At 40.3% G+C, this 12,813-nt stretch overlaps 1 protein-coding gene across 1 annotated transcript in view; it reads left to right on the forward strand.

Annotated features, from left to right (window-relative positions):
* The first annotated feature begins 5,440 nt into the window (after window positions 1-5,440).
* Window positions 5,441-12,813, forward strand: part of LOC127490050 (vomeronasal type-2 receptor 116-like) — a 46,141-nt gene continuing 38,768 nt past the window's right edge. Inside the window, exon 1 of the mRNA XM_070067605.1 lies at window positions 5,441-5,481. Coding sequence (XP_069923706.1) covers window positions 5,441-5,481 — 41 coding nt within the window. The remainder of the gene's footprint in view (window positions 5,482-12,813) is intronic.

Raw genomic sequence — 12,813 nt, forward strand, 5'->3', positions numbered from 1 at the left:
CAGCCAATATCATATTGAATGGAGAGAAGCTGAAAGCATTTCCCCTCAGATCTTGAACACAATAGGCATGTCTACTTTCAACATTCTTATTCAGTACACAACTTGAAGTGTTGGCAGGAGCAATTAGGGAGGAGGAAGAAGTAAAGGGCATCAAAATTGGAAAGGAGGGGGCCAGCACTGTGGCATAGCAGGTAAAGCCACCCCCTGCAGTACTGGCATTGCCATATGGCACTGGTTTGAGATCTGGCTGCTCCTCTTCCTATCCAGCTCTCTGCTATGGCCTGGGAAAGCAGTGGAAGATGGCCTAAGTTGTTGGGCCCCTGCACCCATGTGGGAGACCTGGAAGAATCTCCTGGCTCCTGGCTTCAGATTGGTGTAGCTCTGGTCATTGATGCCATTTGGGGAGTGAACCAGCGGGTGGAAGATCTTTCTCTTTCTGACTCTCCTTCTTTCTTTGTGTGACTCTGACTTTAAAATAAATAAATAAATCTTGGGGCCATTTGCTGTGGTTCACTAGGTTAGCACCCTGGTCTGAAGTGCTAGCATCCCATATGGGCACCTGTTTGAGTCCCAGCTATTCTACTTCCTATCCAGCTCTCTGCTATGGACTGGAAAAGCAGAAGTCCTTGGGCCCCTGCACCCACATGGGAGACCCAGAAGAAGATCCTGGCTCCTGGCTTCATATAGGCACAACTCTGGCCATTGTGGCCAACTGGGGAGTGAATCATCGAGTGGAAGACCCCCTCACCCCCACCTCTCCTCTCTCTGTAACTCTAAGTTTTAAGTAAATTAAATACATCTTTAAAATGAATGAATGAATGAATCTTTAAAAAAATTGGAAAGGAGGTCAAACCATGTGTTTTCAAATGACATGACATTTTACATGAAAAATCCTAAATGCTCCGCCAGAAAGCTGTAGAACTGATAAACCAATTCAGTAAAGTTGCAGGTTACAAATAAACACCAAAAAGCCCATGGGCTCTTTAACACCCTAATGATGAACTCATCGATAAAGAAATCAAGAAAGAAATCTCATTCATAATATCCACAAAACAATCCAATACTTTGGAATAAATTTAACCAAAGAAATGCAAGATCTCTACAATGAAAGTTATGAAACATTGATGAAAGAAATCATCAAGGACACAAAAATATAGAAAGATATTCCTTGTTCATGAAATCAGTATCTTTAAAATATCTATAGTAACTAAATAAATCTACACATTCTGTACAAAACCTGCCAAAGTACTAAGGGTATTCTTCAGGTAGAAAGGGCAATCTTAAAATTCATATGGAATCACAAAAGATCCAGAATAGCCAAAATGATCTTGAGGAAAAAAAATCAAGTTGGAGGCTTCACAATACTTGATTTCAAAGCATATTACAAAGATACAGTACAGCACACTAAGGACAGAGATCCTACATGAGGATTAAGTGCACAGTGACTCTTGTTGTTGACTCAACAAATTGACACTCTTGTTTATGGCATCAGTAATCACCCTAGGCTCTTGTCATGAGCTGCCAAGGCTATGGAAGCCCCCTGAGTTCACCGACTCTGATCATATTTAGACAAGGCCATGGTCAAAGTGGAAGTTCTCTCTTCCCTTCATAGAAAGGTACCTCCTTCTTTGATGACCCATTCTTTCCACTGGGATCTCACTTGTAGAGATCTTTCATTTAGTTTTTTTTTTTTTTCCCAGTGTCTTGGCTTTCCATGCCTGTAATACTCTCATGGGCTTTTCAGCCAGATCCGCATGCCTTAAGGACTGATTCGGAGGCCAGAGTGACTGATCTTCTGTATATAAAGAGAATCGAAATGAATCTTGATGTGAATGGAAGTGGAATTGGAGTGGGAACGGGGAGGGTTGCGGTGTGATGGACGTTATGGGGGGAAGCCATTTTAATCCATAAGCTGTACTTTGGAAATTTATATTCATTAAATAAAAGTTAACAAAAACCAAAGATATAGTAATGAAAACATCGTGGTACTAGCATGAAAACTGACACATAGATAACTAGAGCAAATTAGAGGGCCTAGAAATTAATCAATGAATATATTACAAACGTATTTTTGACATAAGTATTCAAACCACACATTGTTGAAAGGATAATCTATTCAAGAAATGGTGCTGGCAAAATTGGATGTATATATGCAGAAGAATGAACCAGGTCCTTACCTCTCACCATATGCAAAAATCAACTCAAGATGGATCAAAGACCCAAGTTGAAGACCTGAGAGTATACAGTAGCTGGAAGAAAATTGGGGTAAGCATCTTGAGACATTGGGTTAGGTGATGACTTTTTGGATAAAAGCCCCTAAATCATAGGCAACAAAAGAAGAACTAGAGAAATGGGTTTGCTATAAACTCAGAAGCTTCAGTACAGCAAAGGATACAATCAATAGAGTGAAGAGACATTCAACAGAATGGGAAATATTTTTTAATTTTACTTACAAGTTTCATGTGTTTCATGTATACAGATTTAGGAACATAGTGATACTTCTCCTCGTACCCTCCTTCATGCCCACACTCCAACACTGCTTCTTCGTACCTCTCCCATTCCTACTTTTAATTTTTACAAATATCTATTTTCAATGTACTTGGTGATCATATAGTTAACCCTACACTAAGTAAAAGCGTTCAGCAAATTGTGTGAAACAATAACCACTCTTCTGCAACAGAAGAGACAAAGACTGTAAACGATCATTGAACCTCAAAATGTCCATTTTACCCCAATACATTATATTTCAGGTACGGTGTTAATTACCTTGGGTCAGAGAAAATATGATATCTGTCTTTTTGGGACTGGCTTATTTCACTAAGTATAATGTTTTCCAGTTGCATCCATCTTGTTGCAAAAGACAGGATTTCCTTTTTTTAACAGCTGAGTAGTACTCCATAGTGTATATATTCTATAATTTCTTTATCCAGTCAACAGTTGATGGACACATAGCTTGTTTCCGTATCTTAGCTATTAAGAATAGTGATGCAATGAACATGAGGGTATAGATAACTCCTTCAGGTGCTGATTTCTTTTGGTTTGGGTAAATTCCCAGGAGTGGGATGGCTGGATCATATCTAGGTCTATATTCAGATGTCTTAGGTATCTCTATTGTTTTCCACAATGGCTGCACCAATTTACATGCCCACTGACAGTGGATTAGGGAACCCTTTCCACCACATCCATGCCAGCATTTGTTGTTTGTTGATTTCTGTAAGAGAGCCATTCTAACTGGAGTGAGGTGAAACCTCATTGTGGTTTTGATTTGCATTTCCCTGATGGCTAGTGATCCTGAACATTTTTTCATGTGTCTGCTGGCCATTTGGATTTCCTCTTTTGAAAAATGCCTATTCAAGTCCTTTCCCCATTTCTTTCTTAATAGGATTGTATTTTTTGTTGTTGTTGGATGTAAAGCTCTTTTTAGATTCTGCATGTTAGCCCTTTATCAGTGGCATAGGTTTCAAATACTTTTTCATCTGTCGATTGCCGCTCCATTGTGCTGCGTGTTTCTTTTGTGGTGCAGTAGCTTTTCAGCTTGATGTAACCCCATTTGTCCATCTTGGCTTTGATTGCCTGTGTTTCTGAAGTCTATTCAAAAAAGTCTCTGCCTATGCCAAAGTCTTGTAGAGTTTCCCTAATATTATCTAGTAATTTGATGGTATTGGGTCATAGATTTAGGTCTTTGATCCATTTTGAGTGGATTTTTTTGTAACTTGTATGGTATGGGTCTAGTTTTATACTTCTGCAAGTGGAGATCCAGTTTCCCCAGAACCATTTGTTGAAGAGTCTGAGCTTGCTCCAGGGATTGATTTTAGCTCCTTTGTCAAAGATACATAGGTTGTAGATGCGTGGATTGATTTCTAGGGTTTCTGTTTTGTTCCATTGGTCTACATGTCTGTTTTTGTGCCAGTACCAGGCTGTTTTAAAGATTTATTGGAAAGACAAAGTTATGAGAGATGTAGAGACTGAGCGAGAGGTTTCCATCTGCTGGTTCACTCCCTAGATGGCCACAGTAGCTGCAGTTGTGCTGATCTGAAGCCAGAAGCCAGGAGCTTCTTCCAGGTCTCCCACATGGGTGCAGGGGCCCAACAAGTTGGGCCATCTTCTACTGCTTTCCCAGGCCATAGCAGAGAGCTAGATTGGAAGAGGAGCAGCCAGGACTAGAACCAGCACCCATGTAGGATGGCAGCGCTACAGGCTAGGGCTTTAACCCGCTGTGGCACAGCTCCAGCCCAATACCAGGCTGTTTTGATTATAAATCCCCTGTGTTAATTCTTGAAATCTGGTATTGCAATGTCTTGTGCTTTGTTTTTGTTGTATAGGTTTGCTTTAGCTATTTGGGGTATCTTGTATTTCCTTATAACTTTTAGCAGCATTTCTTTTCTAGATCTGAGAAGAATGTCATTGTTATTTTGATTGGGATTACATTGAACCTGTAAATTGCTTTCAGTAGTGTGGAAATTCTGAAGATATTGATTCTTCTAATCCATGAACCTGGGAGAATTTTCCATTTTTAAGGTTTTCTACTCTTTTTTTAAATGTTTTATAATTTTTATCATAGAGATCTTTGGCCTCCTTGGTTAAATTTATTCCAAGGTTTCTATTTTTTGTAGCTATTTTTATGTTTTATTTTTCTGAGGGAGGAATAACTTATAATGCTGTTTAGTTTCATACTGTTGGTGTGTTGGTGAATTTTTAAACTGTGTGCCAAATGCAATCAATTATATGAACTGAGAAAAAATGCACTTATCCTAAAAATAAAACACTGCAAGTAGAAATTGTGTAAAATATTTCATGAATTTGACACAACTTGAAATGACAGTCTGTTAATCTTAGCCTTCAAACACATGAATCAATGAAAAGCAACCAACAGATGATTGCATAAATTTATTTAATCCCACATAATTTTAACAGGTATGAATTTAACACTCAAATTATGGATGAAATATAGAAATAAGAAAAAATTCCTAGAAAGAGGAGCAATGTTATCCATTGTGAGAAAACAAAACATCCACTCTCTTGGGCATGTAACATTTGAGAGCCATTATCAAATCCCAAGAACTCTTATTTTTGCTTAAGATAGAAAAATGCAGAGAATGTTCAACAATAAAATGTGAAATGATAAAATAGAATCCTGAGCAATAGGAAAAGAGTGAATAAAAATTGAGTGAACATTGTGAATATTCTGACAATTAGATGTTCTAAACCAAATGCTTATTTTCAAGGCAAATATAATTGAATGAAATTGCTTCTATAAGAGTTGATACATTACTGGAAAATTACAGAGAGGTCTCAAGAAAATGGCTTTGGTGAATAGATTAGAGATGCTCCTGAATGCTTGGGTAACTGACAAGTCAGATGGTATTCAACCATTTCAGAAGGTACTGAAAAGAGAGATGCTTGCCTCTTGGGTTCCATCCCTAAGTAGAAGTGAAATCGCATGTTGGAACACATCAAGGCTTTCCTGAAGGGCTTGGGAAGGTGAGTGTGATCATGGGGACAGTTTGCTTCAGAGGAGTCTCAGGTTCCTTCTGCGATCTTCTAGAGCCCTTGGAACCTCACTCACACCTCCTCCATGTGCCAGAGCTGAGGAACCACTGAGTGGAAGTCTGAGTCTGACCATTGTTGCATCAGGGCATGGCTGTGTTGTTGCTCTAAATTCCATAGTCTCTCCCTTCTCCCTGATGCTGCCCCTCTCTTTAGGTGGCTGTGGAAGAACTATCAACATGGGCTGGCCTTCCGCTTTGCTATCTGGGAGATCAATAAGGACCCCCAGCTACTCCCCTGCCTGACCTTCAGTTTCCAACTCTACAATTCTGTTACCAGTGACACGCTGAGGAGTACTGTGTACTGGTTGACTGGAAAGCATCATCTCATCCCTATCTACATCTGCCAGACACAAGGCAAGACGGTTGCCATCATTGCTGGAACCACATCAGCATTTTCAGCTGAAACTTGAATGGTACTGGAGCTGTACAAAACCCCACAGGTAAATGGGTTGTGACTTCTGGTGAGAAATGTTTCCATCTCCCACCAGATCTGTCACATCTGATGCAAGGGTCATGTGGAAGCCAGTTACACATATACTACTCTTAGTTGAAACAAATTCTGGGGAATTCGTTAGGCTGTGAGAAAGGGAAGGAGCAGTGGATGCTGAGAGCCTCAGCCCAGATCTCTGTCTAGGGCCAATGTATCCATCCCCACCTGTTAGGAATGTTGATTGTTGACTCTTCATAGGAAATACCCGCAGCACAGAGATGTCCTAAGATGACTCTATGTTAGTTGTGGGGATATAAAGACCTGGGCTTGTATTTTCCATTTAGGACCCCACTGAAGACGATGACAATCCCAAAGATCATTAATGAATATTTGGGGTTTGGTTACAGTTAGATGAGATTTCACTCTCTCCCTATGCCCAGTCCTGACTTTGTCACATGTAGCAGATTCATTCACAGGGTTCCCAGTTTACTTTCCATGTGCAACTCAGAGATTTAAATCTTTTTGTGTGTTTGAGGGACTGAGAAACAATTCAGGCAGACAGTATACACCTATTCACTGGTTTAGTCACCAAATACCCACCATGGTGCTGGTGCAGATTGGCTGTGGTGCAGCCAGGAGCCTAGCATTCAATACAAATCTCCCAAGTAGGTGTCAGGAACCCAATTACATGATCCAATTGAGCTGCCTCCCTGGATCTGCATTCACATTTCAGAGACTCTTAAAGGAGACCCACGGGAAACAGGTAGCATTGTGCACCCATTACCATCAGGCTCAGACTGGAATAGCATAGGAGGATTGAAACCCTCAGGAGATCAGCACAGTAAAGAGTTGTTTGACCGACAGAATGGGAAAAAATATTTGCAAACTATGCAACAGATAAAGGGTTAATAACCAGAATCTACAAAGAGATCAAGAAACTCCACAAAAACAAAACCAACAACCCACTTAAGAGATGGGCCAAGGACCTCAATAGACATTTTTCAAAAGAGGAAATCCAAATGGCCAACAGGCACATGAAAAAGTGTTCAAGGTCATTAGCAATCAGGGAAATGCAAATCAAAACCACAATGAGGTTTCACCTCACCCCGGTTAGAATGGCTCACATGCAGAAATCTACCAACAACAGATGCTGGCGAGGATGTGGGGAAAAAGGGACACTAACCCACTGTTGGTGGGAATGCAAGCTGGTCAAGCCACTATGGAAGTCAGTCTGGAGATTCCTCAGAAACCTGAAGATAACCCTACCGTTCGACCCAGCCATCCCACTCCTTGGAATTTACCCAAAGGAATTTAAATTGGCAAATAAAAAAGAGGTCTGCACCCTAATGTTTATTGCAGCTCAATTCACAATAGCTAAGACCTGGAACCAACCTAAATGCCCATCAACGATAGACTGGATAAAGAAATTATGGGATATGTACTCTTTAGAATACTATACCGCAGTAAGAAACAACGAAATCCAGTCATTTGCAACAAAATGGAGGAATCTGGAACACATCATGCTGAGTGAAATAAGCCAGTCCCAAAGGGACAAATACCATATGTTCTCCCTGATCAGTGACGACTGACTGAACACCAAGAGGGAAACCTGTTGGAGTGAGGTGGACACTATGGGAAATGGTGGCTTGATCAGCATAGCCCTGACTGTTAATGAACAACTTAATACATTATCCCTCTTAGTAGTTTTTTAGTCTGTTCTACTTAATTTGACTGGTTTAGATCTGTAATTGATGCACAGTTATTCTTAAGTGTTGAAAATTAACTGAAATGTGATCCCTGTTGAACATGGTGGTGGGAATGGGAGAGGGAAGAGATGTATAATTTGGGACATGCTCAGGCTGACTTGCCCCAAGTGGTGGAGTTGGAAGCATACCAGGGGATTCCAATTCAATCCCATCAAGGTGGCATGTACCAATGCCATCTCACTGTTCCAGGTGATCAGTTTCAGTTCACAGTTGGTCATGGTGAAGGGACTGGGAGTCAAAGGGAGCACATAGACAAGTCTAGTACCTGCTAACGCTAACTGATGGAGTAAATAAAGGGGAGAGTGATCCAACATGGGAAGTGAGATACTCAGCAGACTCATAGAATGGCAGATGTCCTAAATAGCACTCTGGCCTCAGAATCAGCCCTAAAGGCATTCGGAGCTGGCTGAAAAGCTCATGAGAGTATTTCAGGCATGGAAAGCCAAGACACTCTGGCAAAAGATCTCTGCGAGTGAGATCCCAGTGGAAAGAACAGGTCATCAAAGAAGGAGGTACCTTTCTCTGAAGGGAGGAGAGAACCTCCACTTTGACTATGACCTTGTCTAAACAAGATAAGAGTCGGAGAACTCAGAGGGCTTCCATAGCCTTGGAAACTCATGACTGGAGCATAGGGAGATTACTGATGCCATAGACAGGAGTGTCAATTGGTAAAGTCAACAACAGGAGTCACTGTGCACTTACTCCTCATGTAGGATCTCTATCCTTAATGTGCTGTACATTGAGATTTAATGCTATAACGAGTACTCAAACAATATATTTCACTTTGTGTTTCTATGGGGGTACAAACTGTTGAAATCCTTACTTAATGCATACTAAACTGATCCTCTGTAAAAAAAAAAAAGAAAGAAAGAAATTATCAATTCCCAACTTGACTCTCACTGGGATTAAACATGACAATAGGTCTGATCTGATTTCATCATCATTTAAAAAAAATCATCTATTATTTTTCACTTTGTGTTTCTGTGTGTGAGCAAACTGTTGAAATCCATACTTAATGTATACTAAGCTGATCTTCTGTATATTAAGATAATCGAGGATGGATCTTGATGTGAATGGAGGGGGAGAGGGAGTGGGAGAGGGGAGGGTTGTGGGTGGGAGGGACGGTATGGGGGGGAAGACATTGTGGTCCATAAGTCGTACTTTGGAAAATTATATGCATTAAATAAAAGTTAAAAAAAAAATAGAAAAAAAAAAAGAGTTGTTTGTCTCAGAGGTAACATGTAATCCCAGTTGTAGTGGGGCTGTTAACCTCTTGTGACATGCAGTGAGAAGTGGGAAACACCAATGTCCTGGTGATTCTGCAACCAGAAATCATATCTCCTTCTCTCCATGGCTTGCCATGAAGATACATGGGTATCTTACTCACTTTCATGCTATGAATGAAGATCTACATTTCTTCTAAAAGCAATAGGCATTGAAGCATTGTTTTCTCTGATCCCAGGTAATAGAACTTGGCTGTGTCTATGCTGGACATTGTCTTCCCAATATCATTGTGTTCAGATGTGCCTGTTGGAGAGCAGTGTTTTTTTTTTTCTCACTTCCCAAGATTGACAACTCGTAATCCATCTTCATCAGATCATGATGGTTTTCTTTCCTTTCAAATCACATATCATCCTGTTGATCCCATGCTAAATGAGCGAGACAAGTTTCCATCACTCTCAGATGGCCAACAGTGATAACTCTCTGGTCTGTGGAATGCACTCGTTACTACCACAGTTTGGCTGGATTTGGGTGGTACTCTTTGTATCTAATGATATGAAAGGAGAGCAGTTCCTTCAGAATATTGAAGCTGAGATGGTAAAGAAAAGGTGTCTGTTTGGCCTATTCAGAAAAGCTCCCTGACACTAAGTCAAGGTATGCAGAAACTGAAATCTCTTGCCTAGAGGTGATAAACATTTCATCAGCAAATGTGCATATTCTATATGGTGATGTAAGGAGTCTCTATACCATTGAATTCCTAAGTGAATTCTATTTAACACTGGAGAAGGTGTGGATCATAGATGCAAAGTGGGATATTGTTGTGCTTGAGACACAACACGTGCTGCATTTTGTCCATGGAGGCTTCTCATTTTCACACCACAAGGGAGAAACTCCTGGCCTCGAATATATTATCAAGACAGTGGACATGGGCCGGCACCATGACTCACTTGGTTAATCCTCCGCCTGCGGTGCCGGCATCTCATATGGGCACTGGGTTCTAGTCCCGGCTGCTCCTCTTCCAGTCCAGCTCTCTGCTGTGGCCCGGGAGGGCAGTGGAGGATGGCCCAAGTGCTTGGGCCCTGCACCCACATGGGAGACCAGGAAGAAGCACCTGGCTTCTGGCTTCAGATTGGCGGAGCATGCCGGCCGTAGCCATAGTGAGAGCTGGATTGGAAGAGGAGCAGCCAGGAGTAAAACTGGCATCCATAGGGGATGCTGGTGCTTCAGGCCAGGGCTTTAACCTGCTGCACCACAGCACCGCCCCTCAATTTCTTTTGTAACATGTGAAAGTGCGGTATGTTTTTTATTAACTTGATGATTCAGTGAAGCAATATTTTTAACTATATAGCAAATGATCTGAGATCCACACAATTTTTATCCTCTCTGTATATATTTACTAACACATGTAAAAGAAATTATGACATTTTGGATTGGGGAGTATGGTTATTTCGTTTAGCTTAATGACTTCCAGTTCCAAGTGTGCACATTTCATTCTTTCTCATGGCTGATAATTAATATTTCACCATATATTTGTGTATATATATATATATATATATATACATATACATTTTGTGTTTCCTTCATCCATTCATCAGTTGATGGACATGTAGATTGATTTCACAGCTTAGCTATTGTGCATTGAGCTGCTACTAATATGAGAGTGCAAGTGACTTTCATGTGCTGATTTAATTTCCTTTCTATATCTTTGTTTGCCTACGTGTGGGATAGCTGGAATGTATCTTAGAACTAGTATTGTTTTTCTGAGGAATCCCCATACCATCTTCCATAATGATTGTAGCATTTTTCATTCATTCCCACCAAGAGTTTATTGTAGTACTTTTCCCGCCACACAGTCTCCAGAACTTGTTATTGCTCGAAGTTTGGATGATAGCCATTCTAGCTGGGGTGTGGTGAAACCACACTCTGGGTTTTATTTCCATTTCCCTAATGTCTTGTGATCCAGAGCATCTTTTCATGTGTTTGTTGGCCATTTGTATTTCATCCTTTGAAAAATGCCTGTTCATATTCCTTACTCCATTTCTTTACTGGATTGTTTGTTTTGTTGTTGTTAAGTTTCTTGAGGTCCTTTTCCCCCCAAAGAAACCTTATATTTAAGGAATACAAACTCCATGCATTTCACAAGTACAACTTTAGGAATGTAGGGATTCTGCCCAACATTTCTGCCCTCCAATCCTTCCTTCTCCTCCCTCTTCCTTTCCTATTCTGGATATTAATACTTTATTGGATATTGGATGTATATTTTGTAGATATTTTCCCTCATTCTGTAAGCCGTGTTTACCTTGATGAGTATGTCCTTTGCTAAGTAGAAGTTAGTTAGTTTGATGTAATCTCATGTGCTTATCTTTTCCTTTATTGCCTGTAGTTCTGGGGTCTTATCCAAGAAGTCTTTGCCTAAGTCAATGTCTTGCAGTGTTTCCCCAGTGTTTTCCTCTAGTAATTTGATGTTTTCAGGGCTTAGGTTTAGATCTTTGATCAATTATGAATTGATATTTATATAGGCTTTAAGGTAGCAGAATGATTTCAAGAGTCTGCATGTGGAAATCAGTTTCCCAATACTACTTGTTGAAGAGACTGTTCTTTCTGAAGAGAGTGAGTTTGGCTCTGTGTAGCATTTTGAATTATAATTTAATAATGAGAGGTCATAGAATAATAATATTTCTCACTGTAGGATGAAATGATATAAAATATCCTAATATAGCTCATTACAAAGAATAGGAAGGAAAAAAATTGCCCAAACATATTCTTTTTTTTGGGAATGTATGCAAAGCTAAGAAATGTGGATTATTGATATATCTCATAGCAGCTATGTCTGCTATAACGTTGTATATATGTGTGCTATAGCTCATGTGCTTTGTGAGACATTGTTGGGGAAAATAAAATTGGGTCCACTTTATATCATAAAATGACTCTGAAAAATGAAGCAATGTCACAAAGAAAGCCTGCCACAACTAGTGAGGACAGTCTGTGAGCCTATTATTAAATACAAGATCACAGAGCTTGCATGTAAGCACAGGGTACATCTGCTGGTTATAGATGGATTTGCCTGGATTTTAAACCTGGCTTGCTTGGATCTATTACCCATATGTAGAACAGTATCAGGAACTTCGCCATACGTATACATGAAATTCCACTAATCAAATTATTTGAGGAAATCAAATTTAATGTGTCACAGAAGGAAAATGTATATATATATATTGTACATTATATATGTTTAAATTTACACAGTTTACTTCACTGTGTAATTTCCATGTTTATTACAATAATAGTTGCCATACTATTTTTGAGTTGGTAGCCTCAATATTAGAAAAATAAGTATGTTGTCAAAAAAGGCTTTGGAAGATAAGATTATAGAATATTTATGATTTTCTTGGTTCAAATTAATGAAGAAATGATGATAGTTGTTTAAAGAATACGCCCTCCAGGAGGAGCTAAGATGACAGAATAGGGAGGGAGCTTACTGAATCCGGGAGAAGACAGATTAAGAAAAGTGAAGATAGTGGCCAGCGTTGTGGCTTACTAGGCTAATCTTCCACCTGCGGTGCCGGCACCCCAGGTTCTAGTCCCGGTTGGGCTTCCAGATTCTGTCCCGGTTTCTCCTCTTCCAGTCCAGCTCTCTGCTGTGGCCCAGAAAGGCAGTGGAGCATGGCCCAAGTGTGTGGACCCTGCACCCTCATGGGAGAGCAGGAGGAAGCACTTGGCTCCTGGCTTCAGATTGGCACAGCACGCAGGCCATAGTGGCCATTTTGGGGGTGAACCAACAGAAGGAAGACCTTTCTCTCTGTCTCTCTCTCTAACTCTGCCTGTGCTCTGTTTTCTAAGTCCTATA

Source organism: Oryctolagus cuniculus (assembly GCF_964237555.1).
Source record: "Oryctolagus cuniculus chromosome 16 unlocalized genomic scaffold, mOryCun1.1 SUPER_16_unloc_1, whole genome shotgun sequence".
Classification (NCBI taxonomy): Eukaryota; Metazoa; Chordata; class Mammalia; order Lagomorpha; family Leporidae; genus Oryctolagus; species Oryctolagus cuniculus.